The 27451-nt window shown below is 46.1% G+C and overlaps 1 protein-coding gene across 7 annotated transcripts in view; it reads left to right on the top strand.

Annotated features, from left to right (window-relative positions):
• The window catches only part of Shal (potassium voltage-gated channel protein Shal), a 78725-nt gene that overhangs the window by 30893 nt on the left and 20381 nt on the right, over window positions 1-27451 (top strand). For all 7 annotated transcript variants that reach the window (XM_076388604.1, XM_076388609.1, XM_076388603.1 and 4 more), the window contains exons 2-3: window positions 1669-1831; window positions 19070-19258. In XM_076388604.1, the coding sequence (XP_076244719.1) occupies window positions 1669-1831; window positions 19070-19258 (352 nt within the window). The remainder of the gene's footprint in view (window positions 1-1668; window positions 1832-19069; window positions 19259-27451) is intronic.

The raw sequence follows: 27451 nt of genomic DNA, 5'->3' as shown, positions 1-27451 counted from the left end.
TACCAGCGTTATGTATTCCTGTCTCGAATGAATTCCCCTCTTTTTTGGACCGTTAATTTCACCAGTCATTTCAGGAATAATACACTGAGTTCTATTGCCATTTGAGCGACAAGCATCCAATTTTGTCCCAATCCGATTACCAATTTGTCTATTGAATTTTAATCAACGCACTACGCCCAAATTGATCTTTGCTCCTGTTTCAACTGTTCCGAATAGATCTCGATCGCTTGCATCCTAAATAAATGAACGCTTCTCCTCAAGCGCTCGCGTCGTCTTTCGCATGTCAGATAGCTTATGGAGAATTCTATACTCTATACCCTCAATTTTACGCTTCAACATGATGTGTTTAGCCGAGGTCGCACAAATGAGTCGGTTTTTCACTTCTAGTAGAACAAGGCGTCATGGTCAGACCGTGCGTTCTAGACCCATGTGAAGTGGACGTGACGATCGCGGTAGAAATACTCGCGTCTACGGTTACGGGACGTTAAGCATGGCTAGGTTGCAAACTATACGCCGTATTTCAGTTCGGCTGATCGCAATTTGGCACTTCCCTAATGATCGCTGCTTTCTTTACGCTCCAATCTACCTCTCGTTGCCAAAATGCATTCTATAATTCAACTCGGTGATTTCTTTGATCTCGTCCGTCAAAATTCCCGAATAATGATCCGCTTCAAAGTGAATCGCGGTTGAGATTTATTTTGACATACTTTGTAGCTCAAGAATTCGCGTTAATTTCACTGAGGAAATCCGTCCCATTGGGTTGGAGGAATTACGGACGAAAAATTGAATCGACGAAGGAAACGAGCGGAAGAGGAACCCTGACAGACGTTCGCCCCGTATAATTTCCTGCCGTGGAATTTACGAAACTCTACCGAGTATATTCGCCGAGGTACAAACTCGCGGGGAAAACTCCAAAACATTGTTCCGGTACACAAACATCTGTGGAAAGTTTTATCGAGGGTGGAAAGACAGACACGTTTGTAATCTTTGCCAGACATCTCGAATTTCATTATCTTTTCTCTTTATCCCGATTTTCCCTATTCACTCGACACGATCCACAAGAGAAACTGAAAGTGTTCGGTTCGAACGGAGTTCAGCTTACTTGTCCACGAAATTGCACCGCTTGTTTTTTGTACTCTTCCCCGAAATTTCGTTTCGTCTTCGTCCGATGTTTTTTCTTCTCCCACCGACGCAAAATTTACGATGCAAATTGTCGTCTATACTGTGAACAGCCGTGATTCATTGCTGGGACCCACGGGCGTAAAACAGCCGTGAAATTATGCAAACAGTGTGCCAGGGCTTGTATAGGAGTTTTCAATTAAGGATGATAGGAACGGCTGGCCGAGGGGGATTAAAAATAAAAAAACGCTATGTGGTACTCTGCTAAAATGAGGTTCATTCATTTTTAGGTGTAGTAAAATTACAGGTTTTCTAGAATTTTTCACTTTTATTTAATTGCGCAGAGTATCTTTAAAATTGAGAATTTAAAGGTATTTAAGTAGAAAATGATCGTTCGTGGTCAGACACGTATTAGAGACGACAGAACGGGAACTGTATTTTTCTGTAAAAAAATTACATAGAATTCTAAAAGTATCAATATATTTGCAATTTATTATGTATCAAGGATTTTTTACCCCCGTACTAAATATTTGCAATTTTTGATTTCAGGTACGGTGACATGGTTCCGAAAACGATCGCGGGAAAAATCGTGGGGGGTGTATGCTCCCTTAGCGGTGTCCTTGTGATCGCTTTACCGGTGCCTGTTATCGTCAGTAATTTCAGCAGAATATACCACCAAAATCAGCGAGCTGACAAGCGCAAGGCGCAGAGGGTGAGTAAAACTCACTATTTTCTCCTTTTAATTCCTTTATCGGGACAATTAAATGCATCATTCGAACTGCCCTTATTCATCTTCGCATTATCAATCCTTTATCGAGGACACGCGTTATCGCCCGCGACCAACTCTGACCAGAATTTAATTCGAGCTTAATTCCTGCTCGAATCGGTTATAATTCATCGTATCGTCGACATGGATGGCGATTTTGGCACAGATATTCCATTATATTAATGACTGGTTCACTGGACGCGCGACACCTATTTCTACTTTCGTGGAAAGCGAGTTTTTCTGGTTGTGCATCGTTTCGAGCGACAGTAGCGAGCGAGAGTAGAGAATTTGAGAGAAATATCGAGGGGTTTCCGGGTCGTGGAGATCCGTCGTTGGGGAAGTGTAGTACCTCAAGCGTTTATATCTGTGTTTCGTGTCCCGAGAACTGTTTTCGCCCATTTTCTCGCCTACACACGCTCAGCGCATCCACAAATAGCTGTGTCACTATTCGCGCCACGGGCTGTTCACTTTATTCCGACACGATGGATATCGATATTGTTGGATGTTGTCTTTGGACCCAGTTGCTCGGTCTCAAGGCCGTTAAACAACTCGTGAATTTTACGCCTTTTCCATTCACGATCATTGCTAAGATGCTTGATCCAACAGACCAGTTTTGTTGCCTCGCCGAATCGCTATTATACGGAAATAGGACTTGAATGAACTTTGAACTTTAGGAAATACGAGCTTCTTGCAGACCTCGAATTCTATCGAATTAGATTTTCTACAGTGCTGAGACTTTTCCAAATTTCTACTCTATCGAATTTATTTTTAATATTCTTCGTTCCTACATTAGATCGACTATCTTGTGGGACACTTCCTCGCCAGTTCAGAATTCTGATATATGCACGTAGTAAATTCATGCTACTAAATTTTGTGGTTAATATAGAGACCGTCGAGACTTTTACGTGAGGATCTTACGTTCATATCAAGAATGATGAATACACTGTTCTGGCTATTCCTGCATACAAAATAGCCAACCATGCGTGTGACTCAGCGTGTCTCTTTCTCTCACGGAACCAGGAAACTTGATTAATTTTCTTTATAGTAGATTAACTCTTATGACAGCTATTACTTTCCAATACAATAATTTCAGTTTCCTCATCACTATTATTATCTCATCGTCCTCTTTCTCGGTACCCGATGAGGCCATTGAAATTTCTCGTTTTATCTACTTCTGCATCAAATCGAGCTCGAGCTGTTTGCTATCGAACTTTACCGAGGATTGTTTTATTAGTTTCTCCGAGTGTATTGTTGAACAGGGGATTGAGGAGTGTATTTTCATCGCGCGCGGATGGTTGTCGTAAAACTTTCGAGAGAGTCCGTCTCGCGTTCACCTCATGGTCGAATTTCCGTCTCCTGGAAATCGGTTCTGCGGACGTTCCCTAAACTCCCACCCTCCCCCTATGCCTCCCCCTTCGTGATATATTTTCCATCAGGAGCAGGAAGTCATGGTTTCCTTCGCACACGGCTGTCGACAGGATCGATGAGGACTTATAGGTACCCGCGATGCCTTGCCTCCGAAAACTCGAACGATTTATTCTCACCAGCGCCTACAGCTAATATATTGTCCCTGTGGCACACTTGCGCGAAAGTCTCTCTCGGTTGGCTGTGTATCAGAGTTTTCCGATTTCGCGTGCCGCTCGTGGGTCGAAATCTTGCGAAACTTTCATTATCGCGGTCAGGTAATCTTGAAACATTGCGCGATGTAATCGACGGCGGTCTACGCGATAACTCGCTAATAAATTCTCGTTTCGCGGACAGAGACTTCCTAGTTAGATTTTCAGAATTTCGAGAACAGCCTCGTCTGGGGATGTTAAATGTAGAAATCTTAAAAACTGTACAAATGAAAAATAATTTATGTAGGTTTTCTTTGCAAGAGCACCCCTCAATAAAATCAGCTGGGTAGATTAAAATACCATCGTTTGAAGTTCGAGCACGCCATTTCCATAACTTCAGATTTACTTGTCATCGTTTTAGAAGAGCCAGGGGAAAATCAAAGAGAACTCTGTCAGTAGACCACCCGCGTCTCACGATGGATAGCTTTCATTGAATTTCCCGCGAATTCATCTTGCGTTTGTCAGCCTTTATCTCCGCGAGCCAGCGGATCTTGTTTGCAAATAGAACTGGTTTTCAAAGAATATTGCATGCTACGTTTCTCCATCCACTTCGATCTGTGTATTGGAAGATCGACGATTTTTCCAGTAGTGGTCTAAAAAAGAGGCTCGCGTCAACAAAGACAGAGGCCCTGTATCGAAATAATCGTCGGCAAGTCGCAGGGTTATTTTTAATCGGCAGCTGGCATTTTATTAGCGGAGATCAAAGACTCGCTCGAGAGTGCTCCGCTATCGTGAACGCTAATGACGGGTATGATTGCTGGTTCCTTTCCGTGCTGGTCGGGGTCTTTAATCGTTGAATCCCAGCCAGCAGATTATTCGTCGTGCTCCCGTTTGTAATTCGCTAATCTGGTCAATTTAATCGAGCACCTATTAAACCGCGAATACGTTTCGCCTTCTGCTCGAAACGCCACTCTATTCTCCTCCAATTTACGTATCGACTTCCGCCTGCGGTCTATCCGCAATTATTCGTCGAGTCTGAAAGGATCCCCGCATTTCTTGACACAGATATCTCGTTTTCCCTGCGTCGCGCTCCCCATAAATTGCTCTCGAAAGCAAGGAATAGCGTTCTCATGCTCTTAATTTCATCGATGAAAGGTCTTTCCGCGGCTCTTCTGTCTTCTCGAGGTTACTCGCCTCCGCCCCTTCAGACGTCTCTGGGAAATGAGAGAAAAGATTCGCTCGTTATCTCTGCGTATTGATTCCCCTCAGAGTTCAACGATCTCTCAGGACATGCTTTTGTGTTATCCTTCAATCCTCCCACGCTTTGGATATTTACATTTCCTTCCTGGAGTTCAGAGGAACGTTACTGAGTAACCGCAAGACGAGAGAGCATCAGAGTGTTGTCTGGCGGAGTTCAGCGACAGAAGTGTCCCGGTTACGCAAAGTCGATCCGCAATAATTTCTTGCGGTGTCGAGCAGCGGCAGAAATCTCACGGTGTGGCTCCTCACGGAGACTGGCTCGAGGCTGTAGCAGGAGGTTTTCGTTGGCCAGCAGCCAGCGGCTACCCTCAGTTCATTACCACTATCCCGTGTACGGCGAGAGACAGAGGCAGCTGGCCGAATAAAGTGGCGAGGAGCATGATCGCGGTCGGGAATCTTCCGGTCGCCCCCGCCAATCTGATTGATGGCGATCGTTGCTCCGCCAGCCAACGAAATTAAAAGTATTCGAGCGCTGACGACTTTATTTCCGATCTACTGTAGATCGGAAAAATATAATAATAATTCATTATTTAGGACTTATTTGGACTGTCTAGGATTCTCATATTTTTATTTAGGATAATTACAATTTTTATGCCAGAATCCAGATCTCGATGAAAGGAGACCAAAAACAGGCAGCAAAATTAATCCACGAGGAAAGAGTTGATTTTGAAACAGCGACAGCGCTGATTCGCGATTCTCGCATAATCGCGCGGAGAGGCGCGAGATTCAGGGAGTCAAAGATCGTGGGAGGAGTTTTTGCAAATTAGGAGGCGGGAGCCAGCTTCCCGACAATTCGCAGCCCTGAGATCAGTGCTCGCTTTCTTTTTCGGCTCGGTTAAATCTGCAATGCAGATGCGTCGCATCTACATATGCATGGCCGCGCTCGTCCCGATTCGCGGTTTCGGACATCGGCGTATCTTTCGTTCTGCACGTTCTTTTATATTCTTTGCCGCTGCTTCATCATTGTACAGAGTTATTTGGCAGTTTCCAGCGGGCCTATAGAACCATTTGTTCGATGAAGTCCGATTTGCAGTCGGAAAGATAAACTCTATTTTCGTCGTGTCCCGATGGATTATTGATGGACAGATTGATAGAGTGCTCCATGGAAACTTGAAACCCCTTGGGCTAGCATAACTGGAACGCAATAGACCACACTGTTTCAGATGAGGTTTCTACTTTAACCACTGAAATATTCCAAAGACAATTTTTGTCTGCAAAATACAAGAAAAAAAGGGAATCTCGAATGGTCAGTTTACTTCCTTCTGACTGTAGCTATCGACGCGCTTCAAAAAAGGATTCGAACGCAATTCGATCGGAGAAACCTCACGTAGCCTGTCAAAGTATCGTACCATCGTAGAACCTGCTTGTCAGCCACGTCGCGGATGAGGAAGGAAATGCAAATGCGGCCGACGGACGTCGGCGCTAGGCAAATAAATAGTTTCAAAGTGAAACATTGAAGTCCGCGGGCGTCGAGGTCTCTCGCGTTCTGCTTTCGATCCTTCCCTTGAAAATCGATGCCGCGCAAGTTCACCCGGCTAAGGGTAAACAAATATTTGAGAGGAGCTTCCATAAGTAAACGGTCTTCGGCCGAGCTCCTCGTCGTGAAACAAACTCCGACTTCCGTCAGAAGTTGCTCGACTCGGAGACCATTGCTGCATAAATTTCCACTTCTTTCCGCATTTTATTCGGTCGATGGATAGAGCATCTTTCGATTTTCATTGCCCCTCACAATACCATAAAGTCCTTTCGCCAGGGCGCAGTGCAAGCGTAAAGCGGGTGCTTCTGTGATTGAACGCGATCAAAAGGGACGACTGATCTATTTTCTCTCAACGATTGCGTTTTTGTCGTGGCTCGCGAGCTGACGAAACAAAGGGGCGCCACGTGTTCGCACACAAAAGTAATTAAGCGTGTGAACAGGCGAGATATCGCGTTAACTTTCGCCGGGAATATTGTTCCATGAGTGGAAGTCCCGAGAATTCGTTTTTATTCCCTTTTCGACTCGCCCTGGCTTTTTGCTGCCCGATAAAATTTTTAGAACCACCCGTGAAACTGATATTTCACCACTGGTCTTTCTTCATCCCTTAAATCTGTTTCGACGATTAAGCTTTTTACGATTATTGATATGCCTCGCCTCAGTGGTCGTTAAACGTGGCTAAAATATCTTGTCGTGATGCAAGCGGTATCGTTCTTCGACTTGGAAGACTAAATATCTAATTTTTATTATCCGAGAAAATGCGTCAAGGACACAAGACTCAATAAAATTTTGTTCGGGCTGGTGCTGGTTATAAATAATATTTTCTCGCAGAAGAAATAGAAACTCATATTTAAAATGAATTTTTATAATTCAACTGAGTTAGTTTTCATATTATTCCAGAGCCAGCCTCTCAACTTTTCTCTCCCTCCACACTCGACGAAAATACAAAAATAACTGGTCGATAGAGGGGTCGTGGTCGTAGGCCAGAACTTTTATCTCCATCGTTAATGAAAACAAGTTCGCACCTTCTCCATTTAGAACCATTCAGACCCAGAGATCGTTCGAAATCGCTGCCCCAGTTAGACGACACGGTTTATTTCTCGCCAGGGGTATTCGTGTCGACCACGATTCAAGATTTTTCCAGAGGAGGGTTTTCTTTCTTCCTCTTCACCACGTATCTCTATTCTTGGAGAAAACTCTCGGCACGCTCGTCCCTTTAAGGTCTCTCTTTTCCGTCCTGCTGCACAGAGGGTGGCGTGCAGGGAGTTTCGAAGAGAAGAAAAAGTAACGAGCGCCAAGAAAAAAAAGAAACACTAGCCGTTCTGGGAACATTTCATTTGTTTGCTTGACTTGGTGACCGAACGGATCGCTTGTGCCAAGACACCCGTGAAAATCGTTTCTTACTCTTTCACCCGACTTTCGCGTTTTCCTTGCCGATTAAGAAAACTCTGCGATCCCTTCGCGCTTTGTCCGCCTTCGGGAGAGCAATGAGAAGAGATTGGCAACCACTAGGCGAGCCAACTCGAGTGGAAATAGAGAGATTAGGGGATGAAGTTTCGTCCCGCTGCATGTCTCCTCTCCCCCGAGATCTTGTTCGCCTTTTTTTAATGGCAGACAAATGCTAGCAGGTTCCTCGTGTCACCAGCTGAAAAATTGCGGCAAGAGTCGTCGGCGCGAAGGAAAACGGGTCGCTCGCTTAAATTTGATCGATGGTCGGGTTGTTTGTCCGTATTTCTGTCGGCCGAATAAATTCTGAAGCGGACGAAAGCTCGGAAGACTTATTCCAGCCGTCGGGGGACGTGGATTCGTCCCATTTGGCATAGTTCGGAGCGCTCATTAAGTTCTCTCTTAGGAAAGATTCCGAATAATTATTGGCAGACGCTTTGACACCCAAGTCACGGGAAATCTGTCTGAGAATATTTACGACACAAGTGGACGAAGATTTATTTCGCGCGACGAGCGATTAACCTATTTGGCGATGCAACTTGATGGGAGACTTTGAAGCTTTACGATGACAAGGGACAGATGTGAGAGATAGAGAGAGAGTGGTTAGAAAGGTGTGGAAAAACACATTAGTGAGAGGAAGAGGACTAATATGTATCAGTAGCTACTTACAAGGAGTACATCTTCCCTTATTTTCTGGACTACTATGGCATAGTAACTATATCTTATCGAACTTTCAACCAACGTGCAGTACCTCAACAGTGACGCAATGTTAACCCAAGAACTTATGCAAGCATCAAGGTTTACATAATAAAGGATGTGCCTCCACATTTCCAAATATTCCAAAGTTTTTATTAAAACGGAAAAAACCCAAAGGAAAAAAGAAACCGCGGGAGAGCGAGTGGAATAATCCACTAAGCGAGGTATCGATCAGGAAGGATGATTGACGCACGGCTCGATAAAAAGAGCCGTCGAAAAGTTTTACTGCTCGCGCGAGAAGAAAAATAATCGAAGCGTCCGCGAGTGGAACGAGCTCGTTAAAGTCAGCCCGGAGTATAGTCTGCTGGGAAGGCTGAACGAAAGAGGGAGAGGATATCTAGGAGAGGGGATCTGTGGATCCATAGGCGTAAACAGATGGACGGTGGTACGGGGCGCGCGTCGCTCTGACGTCATCTGCCCCGGTGGTCGTCGGTTTATCACGTCGCGGCGTTTTCTTTCTGGTCGTGGCTGTTGAATACGGCCAGTGCACCAGGGAAGCGAAAACGACCGCGTCAGCGGCGTCACGCTATTCTTGAACGCGGCTAAAGACGGCCGTACTTTCAAACAGTTTACGCGCAGCCAGCGTTAATAAAGATTGCTCGCCGGGATCGATCGCCGCGGGGAAGCTGCTCGACGCGTGCACGAGCGTCAGCGCCGCGAGGGCTCCACGCAAACGGATAAACACTCGGCTGTCTCGTCACCGACACATCTACTAGCAGCTCCCCTCGACGAGCTGGAACACTCCTGCCAGTCGAGAGTACTTGGCACGGAGAGAATGGACCGTCGGAGGATTACACGGTTCTGAACTCCGAAATTGGGAGAAAATCACCACCAAGTCGATGATACGATGCACTCGTGGGTGTCGTCGAGGTTGCTTGCGCCGCGTCTCAAGTGGGTGGCAGATGTAGCATGCGGGGAGACGCTTATGGAATGAAAAGATTCGTAATTTGAGTAGGGTGGAACCCTGAGATTTCTGTGAGAAGGAGGCTGAGATTATTCATCGAATGATAGATGAGAAATGTTTTGGCTCGCAATGAATACACAATGTGGAATAAAATTTGAAAAATAAGAGGAGCCATTAGGACACTGCTCAGAAGGAAATCAAGATAATTGAATGAAACGTAAGATTTTACTTTCATTGCGATTTCTGAAATAATACCTGGCGTGCAGATCCCCGCGAGAGCAATACACGATCATTGCAAAACGAATTTCATTCTATACTTTCTAGAAGGCGTCTCTGGGTTCTCGATAATCGATCTAGGTGAGCGTCGTCGCGCTTCGATTCCGCCGCAAACAAAGAGCCGGGGATTTTTAAAAATAACTTGCCAGGGAAATAAAAGGGAGTATCGGGATATCCTATCATCGTGGTGGTTCAGAGGTGGCAGCCTGTCAACTGGTTTTCGCCTCGTAAAACGCGTCGGCGTGCGTTTCACGCGGACCACGTACATTCGATAAATCAAATCCAGAAGCAGATACACTGCTTTAAATTATTGTCGACACGCTGACAGTCCATTATTATTTCGACGAAACGTCGATTTACGTGACCACATTGGTGGATCAGATCTGAGATTGATCGCGGGACTTTCAGGAAAAGAAGAAATAAGGGGTGAGAAAATTCGCGTGATCTCGAAATAAAAAATGGCTAATTTCTCACGCCTCGAAGAAATATTCAGCCAGTGCTTCTGAGGAAATTTATGATTTGACGAGGGCCGCGGCTCGTGGTAGGTATAATGTTCATTAACGACCTGTAATTAGTGGTCGCTATTAGGAGGCCATTTTCGAATTACCAGGGTTGTGTTATGAGCGGTGTTACAGCTGGCTTAACGATCAAAACGAGGTAGTGTTTACAGCTGGGAAAAACGAACGATCGCGTGGTTGCGCGAGGGAATTTTTGGAATCGGTTTATAAATCATGGAATCACGGTTTTATCGCCGACTTGGTCCAACGTTTATGCGAAATCCACGTCTTCGTTTCGCGAACTCTTGCGATTTATCGGCCTCCATGATTCACCGCGTTAACTGAATTTCCGCAAATAATCGAATCGGCGAGCTCGTAAATAATAATTCCCCTGCATCGTGCCTTCCTTTGGTTTCGAAAACCAAAATTTATCGGCACCTTTGTTGAACCGTTCATTACTATGTATTTTTTCATTCAGCTGAAACTGGCGAACGCAGGAAACTCTCGATTGTCTCTACGTGTTCAGACTGCGTTCTCCCTAAATTCTTTTTTCGTCAGTTTTAACACGTCCGTATTAAACTACTGGTACTAACAAGCAGAATTAACAGTTTGTATGACTTCAATCATCTTGCACGAAACCTCGATGAGGTACGCTTCCAAAGCGTGTTTTGCAAATTATTATAATAGTACAGTGGAGTAACGTTAATTAATCGCAGCTAATTAGTACGTACCGTGTCCAATTGGTTGCACCGGGGGCCACAACGTAGCGTCAATCGAATATTCAAATGACCCTGACCGCCTATAGCAACGTAAGTCGATTTCAGCTGTATCCCTCGTAATTTCGAACAGATGCTCCAAAATATCCGCCCCTTCGCCGATTAAATTGCTACGTGTCATTCGTGGGGTTAACTGGAGCCACGCTGTCGCGTAATTCGATTAATCTCTCATTTTTAATTGCCCGAACGTTCCTAGAATCCCATTAAATTTCGGCTGTTCGAAGCATTTTTCGATCCCTCGTTATTCTTCTCGATCTGCTCTGCGGAACAATGTCGATAACAATGGGATGATCGAGTCGCGCGCGACAATAGACAAGTTTTTCTCGTTTTTTCTCTGTCAGGGAGAGGAGAAGAAACATCTGCTTGGGGGAAGTGCAGCAAATTCTTTTGACTCGGTCGCCTCGTCGATTACCTTTGTTCGAACCGCCATATTCGGGATATTACGCGGCTACGATAAACGTTCCGAGAACAATGGAGAGCGCGGAGAGGATTCCTTCGAGCGGATTAACTTCCCTGCAGACTGGTTAAAGAGACTTTTAATTGGAACTCTTGGCGACGTCGGCGTGAAAATTGACTTCGCCGACCGTTCGATCGACCGCGTTCGAATGGAAATAAAAGGATATCGACGTCGAGGTGGCAGCCGATTATTAAACGAGATTTCGGGGAGCCCATCAGAAGTCTTCTTTCATCTTTTCGCTGATTTGGAATTAGGGGTTGGGGGAAAAAGTAGTAGAGATTGTAATTTCGCGCGTGACTTATTCAAATTCTAGAAATAGTGTTGTAACTTCGATTATTTGATTTAGTACCTTTGTGAATAACTGATTCATGGTATCGTAACTTCAGTGTTAGTTATTTTTCATGAATGTTTCCCATTATTCTCTCGTTTACGTTCACTTGTAGCAAATCGAAAACCGTTTGGTTTAACTCCGGTCCCCTGACAGCCATTCACCATATAAATCGTTAGCGAAGCATCGTATCGATGTCAGAGTTTAACCTTTGATTAAGCGAAATACAGGAGTGTCTGGCTATAGGTACTTTTTCAAAATTTCAAAATTTGAAAACTAAAAAAACTATTTCGTGTGAGATCGTCTCTCACTTTATAGAGAAAAAAAGGGACGTGAAATTTATCAGTGTCCCCTGTTAGTGTCACCGAAGGACCGAAAGTTACATAGATCTCGAAACGCATTCATCGTTCGGCCCACAATATCGCGCGTAGAAATGGGAGAATGAAGTTTCTCTCTGAAGCGTATCTGCTGCTGCACGAGTCTCTCTCCCAAACCCTGAATTGAACAATTCAAATGGCGCTTACCGTTCGTACAATGCCTCGATGATAACAATTTTCATTGGCAGCATCACGTCATCGCGAGTTATGGAAAGAAATTGACGGGATAGGTACATTCTGGATCCTCGAACGAAGCAGTCACAAAACATTCATGCTGATCACAGTGATCCTTTAATTTTGCAGTGAAGTATATAGTAATATTCATACCCATGCATAAAAATACTGTTTCAATAGAGAATGCAGCTTTTGAGGATTCCAGGATAGGCGATATATAATTCCGGCCACGAGTCTGTTTGGCCACCAGTGGTTTATACACCAGTATTTAAATATTCCCTCCAACCGCAGCTGCTGTTGAGACTCTTTCATAGGCTCGCAATTTGCTTCTATAGCACTTCATCGGGCATTCATTTTCCTTCAATGAAGGAAAAATGGCGAGCCGAAAGAAAGGGTTGCTCGACGAACCAGCAATTCTTGAATCGTGATATCCTTCTGATACGATGCTCCTCGAGCAACGAACCGTCGACTCTCATTCGTCAAGGAGATTATTTAGAGATTTTCGTTCCCTTCAGCTCTCACCTGTTCCTCCATCCCCCCAGAGAACGTTTCTCCTCCGCAGTCCCTGGGAAGCGGGACGACTATTAACATTTCCGAGAAGATCGCTGCGGCCCTTCTTCGGTCAGAATCCCGGCTGAAACGGCGAGTATTTTCCGTGGAAGCCACTTACCGCTATTTTAATTTTCAATGCTCCCTGCGAAAGTAGGTCTCGCCGTGCTTTCCTCCGTCGGCCCTTTCTTCAATCGCTAAAGGCCGTGCCCCTTTCAGCCGTCCGTGACCCGCGCATTATTTGTCGGCGCTCGCTTAATTAACTTAACAGACGACGTGGTGGGAGGGGCTGGGCAACCATGTCAAGCCCCGAAAACCTAGGGCTCGCGGATTGTTGGAATCGTGCCTTCTGTTCGTCCCTTATCGGTCCCGCGGTGTCCACGTTCCCTCATCTTCCTTGGATTAATCGTCGAGAGCCACGCGATACTTCCGACCACGATCCATGTCCCTGTACCGATGGCCTTTCTTGATTTTCACCAGGGGAAAAGTATGAGTCCTCCTTCCTTCACGGGAAGACGAAAGTGCAGGGGTTGACGGAGGTCTCGATGGATAAGGGCTCTCGCGCCGACCAAGGGTTAGGCCGTTGCAAAGACTCGGGTTACCTCTAAATGCCAGGGCTGAGATATACAGGGCGCTCCACTGCTTCTGCCAGGGGAAGGGTTGCCAAGTGGTAAAAGCAGTATTGGGTTGCTGCACGTGTCTGACCAAATACGATCCGCTTTCACTTGCCAACCACATCGCTCCTTCTTAGTATTTCAGTGTGAATTATCGTCCTTATCGTGGATATTATTTAATATCTGTTTTACTAGGAATATTATTTGCAATATAAGTGCCCTTTGTGAAGAAATTTTTATTGAATAACTCGGAGTTTGAGTCTGTTGCCTCGAGTTTCTCTCAAGAGGAGAATAAACGCAGCAGAAGTGAATCGCTAAAAATTTGATTCAATTTTCAGCATCCTCTCAGTGCACTCGAAAGACTCTTACCGGATAACGATGTTTACTAGACTAGGGAGGTCCTCTCTGTCATGGTAATCGGTATCATAGGATGAAGGACGGTCCTCGCATCTCGTCGATGCTTAATTAATTCGATACGAGTGGGTAGCTGTCGTCCACCAAACCCGATAAAAACTGATATTCATAAGCGAATTAATTAGCTGCGTTGATTAAATTTCTGGACGAATTCAATGGACTAGTAATCCCATTATCGTCGCTGCATTTAACATTCTTGCGAATGTTACAAAATCCGAAATATACAGGCCCCATTTATTTAAAAGTGCCAATATCTACTTAATACTTTCGTCTCCCCCAAACATTCAGAATCTCTCATTGAGTCGTCATCGCCGAGTTCACTAAACTATCGACACATTCCCGACCTCTTCTCCCCAGAGCATCGTCAGAGATGTTCTCCTCAGGACAATTTATCTTTGTCGAGCTCCTCCTTCGCAACGTTGACCGAGTCAAGAGTTTCTTCGTCGGTCGTGTAACTTACGCGTTTCATCGGGTCGATTAATCTCGCGCGACCTGTTAATTTTTTCCTCGCGAGGGATCGCTGGAACCACGCCAGGAAGTTTCAGTTATCCGTTTCCGTCACGAGTCCCTTCGCGATCGATCATCTCTGTGCCCGATGACACGGGACCTTTCGCGTCGTTGCTCGCTTCCGTTTCTCTTCTTCCACTGGATGACCGATGCGCGCAGTCATACCTCTCTGATCGTTGTTTTCCCGTTCCATTTTCATCGTCAGCCTATCCTCGAAGCTCACAGCCTTTTTCCCCTGGAAAATATTTCATCGAGCACAGTCTCTCGGACCGTGGCCTCTTGATACTGGCATCGAGCGCGAAAAACGGGTGCGCGTAGAAAGCGCAGTGAACCGAAGAGCAGTTGGCAAGGTCCGTACGCCTAGCTCCCATCACTCCATCGCGATAATTAAAGAAAAAGCCTGGGCACGTATGGCCCCGAGGTTCGATTTCCCGTTCCGATCCAGAGATTAAACATTTACGTTCCGTCGATTCTCCAAACACTGGCCTTCGACGCGTAAATCGCGCAAATTATAGCCGAACGTGCATCAACTCGGCCGCTAATTATAGCAGAGCGCTGCGCTCGCCGCCGAGGAAGCCTCCCCCGTGTTTACCATATTTATATTCGGCGAATCGTATATTTTCGCGAGACTTTGGATCCGCGTCTGCAAGGTGTCACGCGGGACGCTTATGCCGCGGATGTTTACGCGGTCGACCGCAGCTGCGAAATGTCAGGAAGTTGTCCTCGCGTGCAGTCTCGACGTGCAGGGCCGCGACCGCGTGCACTTTCTGCGGCTTTTACTGCCTGCTGCCACGCCACGGACCGCCATGCACATATAGACACCTTTGGCAATGGTACCTTCACCGCGACGAATTTAACGGCAGTGCTGAACCGTAGGAGACTCCTGTGAGACATGGTCGAAGGTAATCGTTGAGTCCTTGGCCTTGCTGCTTCACCATCGGGGATGGAATGGGTACACGCCAGTCGATTTTAGCTACACTGAAATGGTCTGAATATAGAGGTGGAAAGAGGACTGTGTCGAATGTGACTGACGTGTTTATTAAACTGGTATACGTGGTGTTGGGCTATAGGAGGAAATTGGAGAGGAATTATTAGCGAATTATTAGTGTAAAACATTTTCAGAGAAAAAACCACCTGTACTTCTGCGCCTTGTATCCGTGAACAAAAGCGTCTTCGAGAAAATTCGATCCAGGGCTGAAACAGTAGAGAATACTACTTTTGAGCTGAGCCGAAGCCGACTGCTGTACGATTTTTTTTCACGCGGTTACAGTAGCTCAAAGATCGATCATTTTTCGACCCAAAATTAGTAACCCTTTAGTTCTTCTGCAAAGTGTAGTTAGAATCCAACAGTTCTTCTTCACTCCGTTACCATAACTCGTTGATCTTGACCAGCTTCGTAATTCAGGGGTCGCCAGCTGTGAAGGAAATTTCGTAGAATAATGCCAGCGAGATCCACGAAGTTTGATAAGGGGGAAATAACGCGGGTAAATACGCTTCCGCTGCGCGACGATTCGGACTTTGATCGAACGCGATGCAAATTGCCTGGGGCGGGCTCGTGGGCATAGTTTTATTACCGATGCTTATCAGCCACGGAAAAACTAAATCGCGATAATCATCGTTACGCTCGCGCGACGTTTATCGAGGCGTAATTTCGGTAATCAATGCTTATTATGTGATCGTCGACAGGCGCGAATATCTCGGGAAAACGAAGACCTTGCTGGATACTTTTCCGTGATCGTTCCCCTAAGACCGATGATTTTATTTCATGGTGATTCTCGGCGGCTACCAGCTATAGTTGGTCCTTGACGCTTAGATCTCAAGACTACAGGCTTTATGGGGCTTGCGGACGTAGTAAAGGGCTCGTTAAAGAGAAATAACATGTTAATGATGGATTCAGGGGAGTTATACGACGTGCTGCGTGTTGGGACGGTGTCGTTTAATTCAGGTTCTTTGTGCGCGTTGTGAGAGAAGCCTGGCAGAAGAGGGCGATGCTAGTGTCGCCGACTGTTCGCACGAGATAAATGTTACAACGTTGTCCCGTAAATTATATTGACGCAAATAGCACTGAATGCCCTGCGAAGTGCTTGCTGACTCGCGGAAAAATTTTCGCTCGACGCAAATTACAAGGGCTTTTTTCGCTCGTGAAGCAACTGGGTGAACGGGGAGAATGGATTGTAATTGCCCTCGAAAGCTCGTTTTGAAGAGTTCCGGTTTGTAGTATAAGTGGAAGATATTGTGGAAGGTAAATGATGCTAAATTCTATGTGTCAGGTTTGAGGAAGCTGAAGAATGGCATATCGTCGCATTTCGCACGGTATTTTGTACACATGTAAGAAGTACACGAATAGGGACAGAAATATAAAAAGTCCCACATATATTTGGCAAATCCTTTTATTATTATCTATTCCACAATATCAATTGTATAGTGAGATATAAGTGGAAATGCCTAATACTTAATACTCCAGAAATCGTGCCAATAATCGAGAATTTTCACTTAATTTTCTGACTCGAAAAACTACTAATGAATTATGACTCTACAGTTCTAAACTAACGCTAAAAATAAATGCAATGGAATGCTCGACTTGATACTCAAGCAAGTAACAGGGTTGCACTCTCGCGGCAGAGATCCAGCGTTTTTCATGGCATAAGCTTGTCCGAATGAACAGGTTTATCGCGCGTTGTTTCACAATTACGGTGGTTTTCACGAGGGGCAGAAAAAGAAATAAGTTCGCCATTTCCCCGTCCCCGAAGCAGATGCGCCTGGAAAGTTTATCTCGAGTCCCGACGCGAAACTTCATTCCACTTTGGTGAATTACCTCGCGTCTTATTACCGGCGTTACGAATCTGGAGAGATGACAAACGATCGTTTGCATCTTTGCGAATTCCTCTCTGGCTTATTTACGCGAAATGGGGCTACCGATGCCTGACAAGGAAGTGCATCCTCGAGGGAACAATTGCGTTACTCTTAACCTCCGTTTCTGTGGGAGTTGCTTTAAATCATTGTGATCAGTGTGAAAATAACTGGAAACGTGATAATATACGCCGTACTTTTCTTTCTATTCATACTTTCTACTAAAGTTCTATAGCAATTAAAAGGACTGAATTTATTGAAAATGAATATTTACTAGGCCCTGAGAAAAGTCGATGAGCCAACTTAAAAGGATATCTCGTTTATTATAAAACGTGTTATTAATTTTTCTAAAGATATATGTATGCATATTTCATTTCACATCTATAATTGCTGTGAGAGGGGACATACAGGGAGATAGGTGAAATGAAAGTTCCATCGATTAGCCTTTAAAAAAGTCCTTAAGTCTAAATCAAGGAGGCGATATGGGCTACGGTACATAACAAATAGGGACAACAGAAAAATTAACTCTAAAATTTGAGTAAAACTTACCAGTGGTCAAGCTTTCCGCTGGTCAGGGGAGACCGATGGTCCAGGGTGGTCCAGGATGGTCCAGAATGGCCCAGAGTGGCCCATCCTGAGAAGGACCATACCCGCCGAAGAAACCGCGGCGAGTGAGATACTCTTGCTCCTGCAGCGGTATTTATACTTTCTCGAAGAAGATGGGGAACCAATCAGAGTTCTTCAGGTAGTAGGAGTTTCAAAATTGATCGACCAAGGAATAATTTGCGAAAATTTGGTATTTCCCATTACCAATCGATTGTTATCAACAATATATATATAGCAGAAATTGTTGTTACAATGTATATTTAATTAATACTAATTTTTCGAAAATATTCATCGTTCGATTAATCTCGCAATTCAGTGTTTAGTTCCCGCGTTTCTAGTCACTCGCTCTGGAGTCTCCGGAGGCCGAGGATCGTTCTGGCGATCCTCTGGCGGAACTTCCTGGACTCCCTTGGGCTACCATTCACCACTCTAGCCAGTGAACAGCTTGACCGTTGGTCACATGTCTTCGGCTTCCTAGTTCAAGTTTCAACTTTCCCTATTCGCGAGTTTCCACTGCTCTACTAGGTGCTCTCATATCCTGATTCACTCTAGTATTACGGAAAGTGCCACAAACTTTCGTGTCGTGTTAGCAACAACTTCGACAAGCTCCATTCGTATAGAGACAGCTCGAGAAGTGAAAATCCCAGCGATTCGAGCATAATCGTTCCGGAAAGAGGCGTGGACGTGCTCAAAGCGTCGGTTCGGCGTCGCTTATTCGTGGCGTCTGAATGGTGCACGGTAATTTCTCGCGGAAAATCGCAGCTAAAAGCTAAATTGACCGAGCCTGGCCGGAGAACCGGAAGGCCTGCCTCGGTGACGCAGCGCGGGAGAAGAAAAAGGAAAAACAGACAGACAATGCGTCGTTGTTAGTCTAATGACTCCTTCTGCGCGGGGAATTCGCGTTCTGGAATCTTCGGGGGAAAGCTCTGATGCGTTTTCTGTTGTCGTCGCCGATTTGGCCGGCAGTTCTCTCAGATTTCGAGCGGAGCCGGCCGGTTCGCCATTGTCTCGCGCGGGACAATTTCACTCGACCTGGAAAGACACGCGCGTTTCTCGCCTTGCTTTCACCCGCTCCCTTTCATCCCTCGAATCCCGTTTTTCCGCGCGATCCGCGTCACCCAAGTCCCTCGCGTTTTTCGCGCCTCGCCTTTGGTTTCTTTCCAAAACTCTTCGCGAACTGGGTTGACGTTCCGCAAACCTTTTTCACGCTTTTGGCAGCATTTAATCCTGGCCCTCCTTTGTCGACGTTTTTATCCAGACAATGGATTGATAATGCGATGAACGTCGGATGAAAACAGTGAAATAAAGTTGAGACGTACCAGAGGCGAGTTTCAATAGTAATCTGGATTTGTTTGTGTTGCAGAAAGCCAGACTGGCGCGCATCAGGATCGCGAAGGCGTCGAGCGGAGCTGCGTTTGTGAGTAAAAAGAAGGCGGCGGAAGCTCGACTGGCCGCGCAGGAGAGCGGCCTTCAACTGGACGACAATTACAAGGAGGAGGACATCTTCGAATTGCAGCATCATCATCTACTTCGCTGCTTAGAGAAGACCACGGTAAGTCTCAAGTTACATGCAAGTTAGTTGCAGAATATTTTACCGATTATAAGTTTGGCCACTTTTTTAATTGCACTGAGATTAAGAAGATATTAATCTTGAGTCGAGGGAAGGTTTCTCGTAGAGTATAATTCGAGTATGAATTAAGATGTAACTCGAAACTTTTCATAGATAATTATTATTATTAATGATAACATACTATGGCTTCGAAGTTTTGGAAATCCTGGAAGGAAAATTTTCAAGGAAAAAACAATACAAGTTAAGTTACCAAAGAGTTGAGTCACTCCTGATAGGGTCGCTCCAATAATGTAACGCTGAGCCACTGAATTTTCTCAATCCTTGCGGCAACGTATGATCAAATGAATGTTCTCCCCTTGGTCGACGGGTCTGTTCTTTGTGGAGGAAGAAGCACACGCTTCATTAAGTCGCGCGCGGGCCTCGCTTAATTTTGCGGCGTCACTGGTAGAAACGTCGTGTTACCGAGCTGGCTCATTCTCCCGTCAAGAGAAGTAACACGTAGCCGCTTAAAATCCGGGAGACCGCTTCGCGCCCGCGCTGCGGAGTAATTTGAATAAACCCCCTCTGTTCGCGTCTAATTTTAGCTCTGCCGCTCGTGCAAGGGATGCCGTGTCACCCACTAAGCACACTCGGCCCGTGCACACACAGAGAATAACCCTTGTGCGTCATTGTGACAGGTACACGACCACCGTGTGTCGATGTACAGGCTGGCCTAAAACGAGAAGTTCATAGGCGCCAGGCATCCTTAGAAGTAGGACCCATCTTCCTCGCGCAAGTTGCTAATATCTTGTTTAATGAATTCGAGAGGAAAACACCTATAGAAAGACGTAGATATTTAGAGATCTGACATCTGGAGCTTCTTTTATGCTTTTGATACGTCTGAATAAAATATGCAGAGGTAGATCATTAATAAATTTTCTCGTCGATATTTTAGCTTATCCCTCTCGGAAGTTGGATCACGCTTGACTTCAGAACTCATCAATATTACTAGCGGAATTCGAGAAAGTACCGCGTCGCTTCTGGGAATTATTAATTGGAGTCTTCTGTTATTCTCGTGTTTTCTCGAATTCCAGCCTCGCGCGCAGCCTTTCGGTATCAGCTTTCAATCACGCTGCTCCCTTTTGAAAGCTTGTTCCTCTCTTTCGTCTTCAGCCTTCCTCCTGGTAGGTATACTTAACCCAGAAAGCGATAGGATTCTGGTAGCTTTTGTAGAGTCGTCAAAGAAATTGTGTACACGTCCCAGGACCATGTCGTTCTACTTCCTGTCGCTTTTTGGCGCTTTTCGACTTGGACTAGACCCGCGATTGCTTTCTGTTAGTGTTCAGTTCGCGAGTTCTGTCTGCGGATCCTCTTCTTTGCCCTTTCTTCTTCCTTGCTCCTTTCCAAGAACTTTCGCCGCCGTTTCTTCCCTTTCTGCTTCTCGTGTCCGCGCTCTTATCGCAACTGGCTTTGTGCTCGCGGACAATGAGGCGAACTTTAGTCATTTCAAAGTTCCGAAGTAGGCTCTCAGAGGCTGACATTGGAACGACGTTAGTTGGCCCACGTGAAACGTCTTCGATGAATTTCGGGGAACCGTCTGAGACGATTTTAGAGTCTGAGTTGCTTTCGAGTACTTTTTCCAGGGCGCTGTCTTGATCGTTTGACTGCTTCATCGCTCCCGTTCGCGGTAATTAATGAGCTCCGAGGGAAATTGATTAATGTACTCCCGCATGGATCTAAAATGAGGCCTGGAGTCTTGCTTTCGGTTTGACTTCGGTTGACTTCGAGCAACGAATACTTGATTAGGTGGGAAAATTGTCGGGCTGAGGGCTGGGTTCCCATTTGGCGTCAGGGGTGAATGAGAACGTAAGTTAGAGGGGTGATAAGCCACATCTGGGTTAGGTTAGAACGTTCTTGTATATAGCAGATTACTTAGATGACCAGGAATTATATCTTTAAGGAAGGCACGAGACTCGATGCAGTTTCTAGATTATTGTAGTTTATCTGTTGCCTGATTACTCCTCTAGCCTTATCACTATTTTCGTGACTGCCTTCGCTATTTCTGTCATTACTGCCCCACTGGTATTTCGACGATTACACTTCTAATCTTGCTACCACTCAGAAGGGTAAAAACCTCCATTGCTATCCTGTTCCAGCTATTACCTTCTTATCCCTACTATTGTCTTCACCACCGCCCTCTATCTCTCTATTTCCACCACTATCCCCATCTCACTACTACCACCTCTCAGCTTCTATTACTGCCTCCGTTAATACTCTTCTATTTCTACGACTGTTTCTCTACCCCTAATACTACTTCTCCTACCCCAACGCCACTCCTCTTTACCACTGTAAATCCTTCGTTCTACTTTGTCTCCTTATAAGAAACTCGATAGCTTCCTAGTTCACTTTTTTAGACACCTGCAACCTTCTATTTATAATGAGCAGCTAATCCCAGCGATTGGCAGCCAACAGAGTTTTGCCTATACGGAAGCGTACGATGACGATAACGATATTCTGTGACGGCTCGTCAGAAGAATGCCTCGGGCCAACGTTGACGCGTTCACGATAACGTCAGGGGATAACAACTCTAGAACGTGTTTCATTGGTGACGTTACTACGACGCCTCACAGATTCCGCGCTCAATGGATCGATTCTACGTGTCACTGTCCTCTGACGTCAACTCTATTTTCCGCAAAATTAATAACCCTCCCACCAGAAGAAATTGTTTTCCTCACTCTACGCCACGACCACGAAGGCACATACATTCCATCCAGACTTCGTTTACATAAAGTTCCATGCTGTAGAACCTTTACTCATTGACTTGCACAAGCATTGAATGGACCTCTGATCTAATTGGAATCGAGGTCGAGTAGAAGATCGAGCCTAATAGGGTCTTGGGCGAGTGCAACGTTGCATAATAGCTTCTGCACGTTCTTAGTTGCCTCTTGCATAGGTCTGAAGGGCCTAGTTCTACAAATAGGCAGCCCCTTTGAACGGTGCACTCTATCAGGGACATTGCAGCGTGTGTGGAGAAACAGTTTACATCGAGTGAAGAAAACGATTTCTAGCAAAGATCTCTGAAGGCCACCGTGTTGCGCAGCCTGCGAGTATCTGGCGGCCAATCGGTGTCTTGGTGTCGGGGTATTGATTTCTTCCGGGTCGTGGTCGGCCTCGATCGAATCTCATCGGGAATCGGAGTCGTCGGTGCGATACGTCATACTGGGGACTAATTATAGGCGGGAAACAGCGTTAAAGAGACCCAGGAATAGCACAGCCCCATCGGATTTTCCGATTCGCGTGGCACAAACGGAGCATCGTAACGGAGCACCGATCGCGGTTTCCGCTGCTGCGTCGCTGTTCGTGAACGCTTCGCAACCACCTTCATCGCCATAGCTTCTGAAAACACCACCCTGTTCATCCCCATTTTCCTACTTCCCTTGGCAGCGACAGGGAATTCGATAAGCTCCATATTCCCTTCGGCCAGGGAAAGTATGACGGAGAGGCTGACTGGTTCGATCAGTCGAAAGCTCCGTCGTTGGCTTCGATTCCGCAACAGAGCGTGTTTCCGCCGAGTAGATCGAACGAGACAACAAATTTCAGCAAGCTGTCGGGTCACGGCCCTTCCCTTCTTTTTCTCCAGTCTGTCTCTCTCTTCTTTTCCCTGCCTCGCCTCTTTTCCACTACGTTTATTCCCAGCTGGACGATATTAAATTCACGAGTGGGCAGCCGTGTCACCCGTTTTTCGGCCCAGACGGCGAGCAATGCATACGCGATCCCGGAAATTCACGGCTCGCTATCCCTTGCTGGCTCCGCGCTTTTCTATTGGTTGCGAATTTGCACCCGGCGAACGACAGCTTTAATTCTCGCGCCGAGTCTATTTAGCGCGACCCACTTCGAGCCACGAATCCTTCGTCACCCGAGACCTGCTGGGATAAAGGCGTCGATAAGTTCCCCCTCGCGTTCGTTTCACAGCCTCTGTCAATTTGGGACGCGGCTGCTGTGTATCCTTCGCTTAATTGCACTTTAATTCGCTTTAGCCCAACTTTGCATCGAGGTTTACATCGACCTGACTCGTCACACGCCACTGTAAAAGACGACAGAGGTCAGCGACAGGGATGGTATGAAACCTGCTGCTCTATCTGTCTACTGACGTCACGAGGTAAAGAGGGGACTGTTCGAATGGGGTGGGGATCTCTAGCAGTGACTGGTTGGCGGGGCAATCCAGACCAGGGATGGTATGAAACCTGCTGTTCGGTGACGTCATGAGGTAGAAAGGGAAATTATCAAGCGAGGTGGGGATTCTCAGCGATCACTGGTTGGTGGGCCAATCCCCACCTCATTCGAAAAGTTCCCTTTCTACCTTGTGACGTCACTAAACAGAAGGAACAGCAAGTTTCATGCCATCCCTGGTATGAACATCCCATGAAGATGTTCAACCGACTAAGGTGAACTTCGCTGCTTCTGACGAGGAACAGGAAACGAAGCTGTCCAAGTTTCGGGACCTGCTCTATCTCTTCGTCGGCGCAATTCCACGAAATAGGATAGGAATGGTTGACTAGGTAGAGAGGTCCATAAAATCGCGACAAGCGTTCGGGGTCGGGTCGCCTGGCGTAGCGAGTTATTTATGGGGCACGAGGATGGCCCGGCTGGATTTACGAACACCGATCGCTGCCTCTATTAAGCGGGGAATGCATATCCATCCTGGCCGCGTCTCGCGGTCGCTGCATTTCTAAAATGGTGTCGCCGCGCCGGTGTGCGCGTACATCTTCGGGTGCCTTGCTGTTCGTAACCATTTTCGCGACTCGAGGTTAAAAAGAAGCTTCGCTTGAATTTTATGGCTGGTAGTCTAAGACTTAATGACTCATATCTTTCGCGAAGGAAACCAGTTTATTGCGATCTTTAGAGCCACGATTAAGCTTTGTGCGGCGGAATTTTTCTTGAGAAATCTTGAGAAGCTTGTTCACTTGGTTCGAGTGTCACGAGAAGTGTTGGTAAAAGGAACCAGAGCTCGATGGGGATGTGGAGCAGAAGCGAACGCTTTCCAAGCCGTTTCGCCCGATTGTACGGCAGACGAAACGAGGTGAGCCGCGCGGCAATTTGTTTAATTTATATTTAAACACCCGAGCTAGGATCAATGGCTGGGATAAATAGAAAGCGCAATTGGTGGCCCTCCAAAACGGTGTCGCGTCACGCGTCACAATCTTGGAGAGGTCAGTGCGTTTGTAACCACCTTTAGAAACGGACGTACAAAAATAGCTGCGCGTCGTTCTGTTTATAGACCGGTTCTCTTGGCGATTTCTTTTTATACGTTGCCGCAACGTCCAGCTGTCTCCTCTTTTTCACGTCGAGCGTGCGGCTTGCAACTGAGAAAACGATCGACGGAAGAGATATCGACCTCTCGCGTTCTCATAATCCCTCGATCCCTCGAGTCATTCGATCGTACGAATTTTCCTTGAGTTACACCTCGCTAGAAATTCAACGAGGCGAAATTTCCATTGGACAAGTTTACCCGAGGAAGGGAAACGAAAGGTGATTAGCTCGATATTCTCGGGAAATTTGAAACGAGTAAAATATTGCTGTACTTGAGAGCTCCCCTTTTATATTAATTAAGTTTCCCTGTCAAGATCCAAGTCGAACCGAAAGTTTCCTCTCGAGCATCGAGTAGACCCTCTTTCCGAGAATTTCGAACAGTTGCTTCCTTTTAACGAGTTTACTTTTACAAACTCGTCCCGTGAAAATCGAGCCAGGAAGAAAAGATTGATTGGACAGAGCACCGCCGCTATTGCCGAACTACGATCTTCCTTTGTCGAGTGATCAAAGTGGAACGCGTATCCTTGCCCCACTATGCGACAAAGAGCCGTCTAAGTTGCCGCTTCGAAACAAACTTCGGCAAACACAGAAACGTGTTTCTCAACGTTATCGCCGAGACAGCGGCTCTGAGTCCCGATCGATGGACACGCTCGTCCTATCGCTTAAGTACACAACGAATATATCACATCGGCGACAGCATAAGTCATACTTCAAACTTTCTTTTATTTTCTTCGTAAACTCTACTCAACTTGTCACTCTTAATAAATAATCTACTTTGATTTCCTACTAGATTCTAAATTATACGTTTGGTAACACGTGGCCGTTACGTCAAGGTTGAATTCAGCGTTTGTCATGCTTATCCTCATTCCCGTGAAAAGTGGGCACAGTAATGGTAACGATATCGTCCTCTGGGAGAGGGAGATCCAGGGGATTTTAGAGAAGAATCTTCCTTTCACTGGCCCTCGACATTCTCGTTTGTCGATTCAAAGAAGACCAATTGCGTTTCGCTCGCGAACTCGCGAGGAAGCTTCGGCGAGACTCTGACGAGGGAATAATAGTGGCAGTGGGCGTCTTTTGTCGGGCCGAGCTCTCAGCCACTTCGACGAGCTCGTTTTATTTCCACGCTCTGCTGCCTCGCGACGTAGAATATGAGAGGAAGCCGACGCGATAAGGGCGGGCCTAATTCGAGGACACCGAAGCAACGCAGACGATTCTCCTCGAGACAACCGCGAATAAAGTCGCAAATTGTTCTGCCCTCCACACCCTTTATAATCTGTAAGGGTTGCGTATTCTTCCTTTCATCCCCTTCACGCTGGAATAAAGCCTCTCGCGACCTGTCACCGGAATAAATATCCCCCAATATCCATGCAAAACAATTCCGATTTTTCTGGGTCACTCGGGCTTCGTATTATATCAGGTTCATGAAATTTAAATATTCCCACGGGTCAGCGGGTTAAACGATGAAGTAGGGGTGATGAAATCGAACGACTGTCGCGATTGTTTTGAGAAGAATCTTGAACAAGCGGTTTTGTCTCCGAGATAGAGAATGTCTTAGTAAACACTTCCTTATCTACTGACACAGGGAGCGAAGGGACTGAAGCTTATAGGATCAAAAGAATTTCTGGACTGTCGTTTCCACGTTCTTTTGTCCAATCAAATTTCAAATATTCCATAGCATATTTTTCAATAGATCTAAAAAGCACGATCAATTGTTCCACTGGAAGCCGATTCCCACAGCGTAGAAAACGCCAGAGAACGCGGGGTTATCGAGTGATCTCCAGCCGAGTTTTTTCCAGCCACTCGGAGAAGATTTGATCCTGTGGAATAGAGCAACCGTGCAATCTCTTCTAGAAACCGCTCGGAAAAAGTTCGAGGGAGGAGCCTTTTGAAGCCTGCCTCCACTGGGTCAGTTGCTCGCCGATAAATTTTCCTTCGCCTTCGATCGCTGGTCTCGTGGATCGGGATACATCTGGTCTGCTCTAACGTCAGCGCTACCGAATAAAAAAAAATACAGAACACCGTTTCGGAATGATGATTCGCGTTTAACGACCAGTTAGGAAATTTCGCAGGCACCAATTTCGAGATATCGTTGTTGGGCGCCTACTCCGCACGTCGAGGTAGTTCTTGAGCGCTAATAAAATCATGCCAGACCCATAGAGGCGAGTTTAGAGCGGCGTTACTTCCACTCCGATTGCGCAGCTCGTGTAGCAAATCCTGACGGAAATGTCCTGGGATGAGACAACAACTGGCCTTTGCGCTTTCCCCTTGGCTATGTAATTCGAGCGCAGGAACAACTTTGAACATGGTCCGAGCAATACTCGGCGGACCAAACTTTGACTAACGACGGGATATGTTGGGTATGGTCTCCCAGCGATTCGAATGCGAATTCGTCCCTAGTTTGCTCTCAGAGCAATTTCACACGGTCCCTTTTGCTATTCTTTCCACGCGTTACCTTTTATGGCACTCTGAAACTGTCGTATTTCTATTCAGGAACGCTTCGTTGCTCGAATCTGCTTCAGCAGTTAAATATCCTTTAATACGTCGTCATAATTTTGTAGTTGCGTTGAAGCGAGGATCACAACGCAGTTATCGAACCGTGAATCAAGCGTTCAGACTGGAGGCTGGATAGTCGTGGCCGACCAGGCACGTTCCCGATCCACTGCGGAGAGGTCGACCGGTTACGTGTACCACCTACTCGAGGGCATCGATAACTTTGATTAAAAGTAAAGATTCTTCAATTAAATTCATGTTCGTTTATCGATCTCCCCGTCGAACGGCCGAACATTTTCGCTAATGGAAGAGGGCGTGTTGTACGAGGCAGGAAATTCGAGTGTTCTTATTCGCCCGAGGCAAGTTGACTTGCCGTAACATCGCATGAGGCTGTGC

The sequence above is a fragment of the Calliopsis andreniformis genome, chromosome 12 (assembly GCF_051401765.1).
Source record: "Calliopsis andreniformis isolate RMS-2024a chromosome 12, iyCalAndr_principal, whole genome shotgun sequence".
Classification (NCBI taxonomy): Eukaryota; Metazoa; Arthropoda; class Insecta; order Hymenoptera; family Andrenidae; genus Calliopsis; species Calliopsis andreniformis.
Note: the sequence above shows the minus strand (reverse complement) of the source record. Positions and strands in the feature narration are given on the sequence as shown.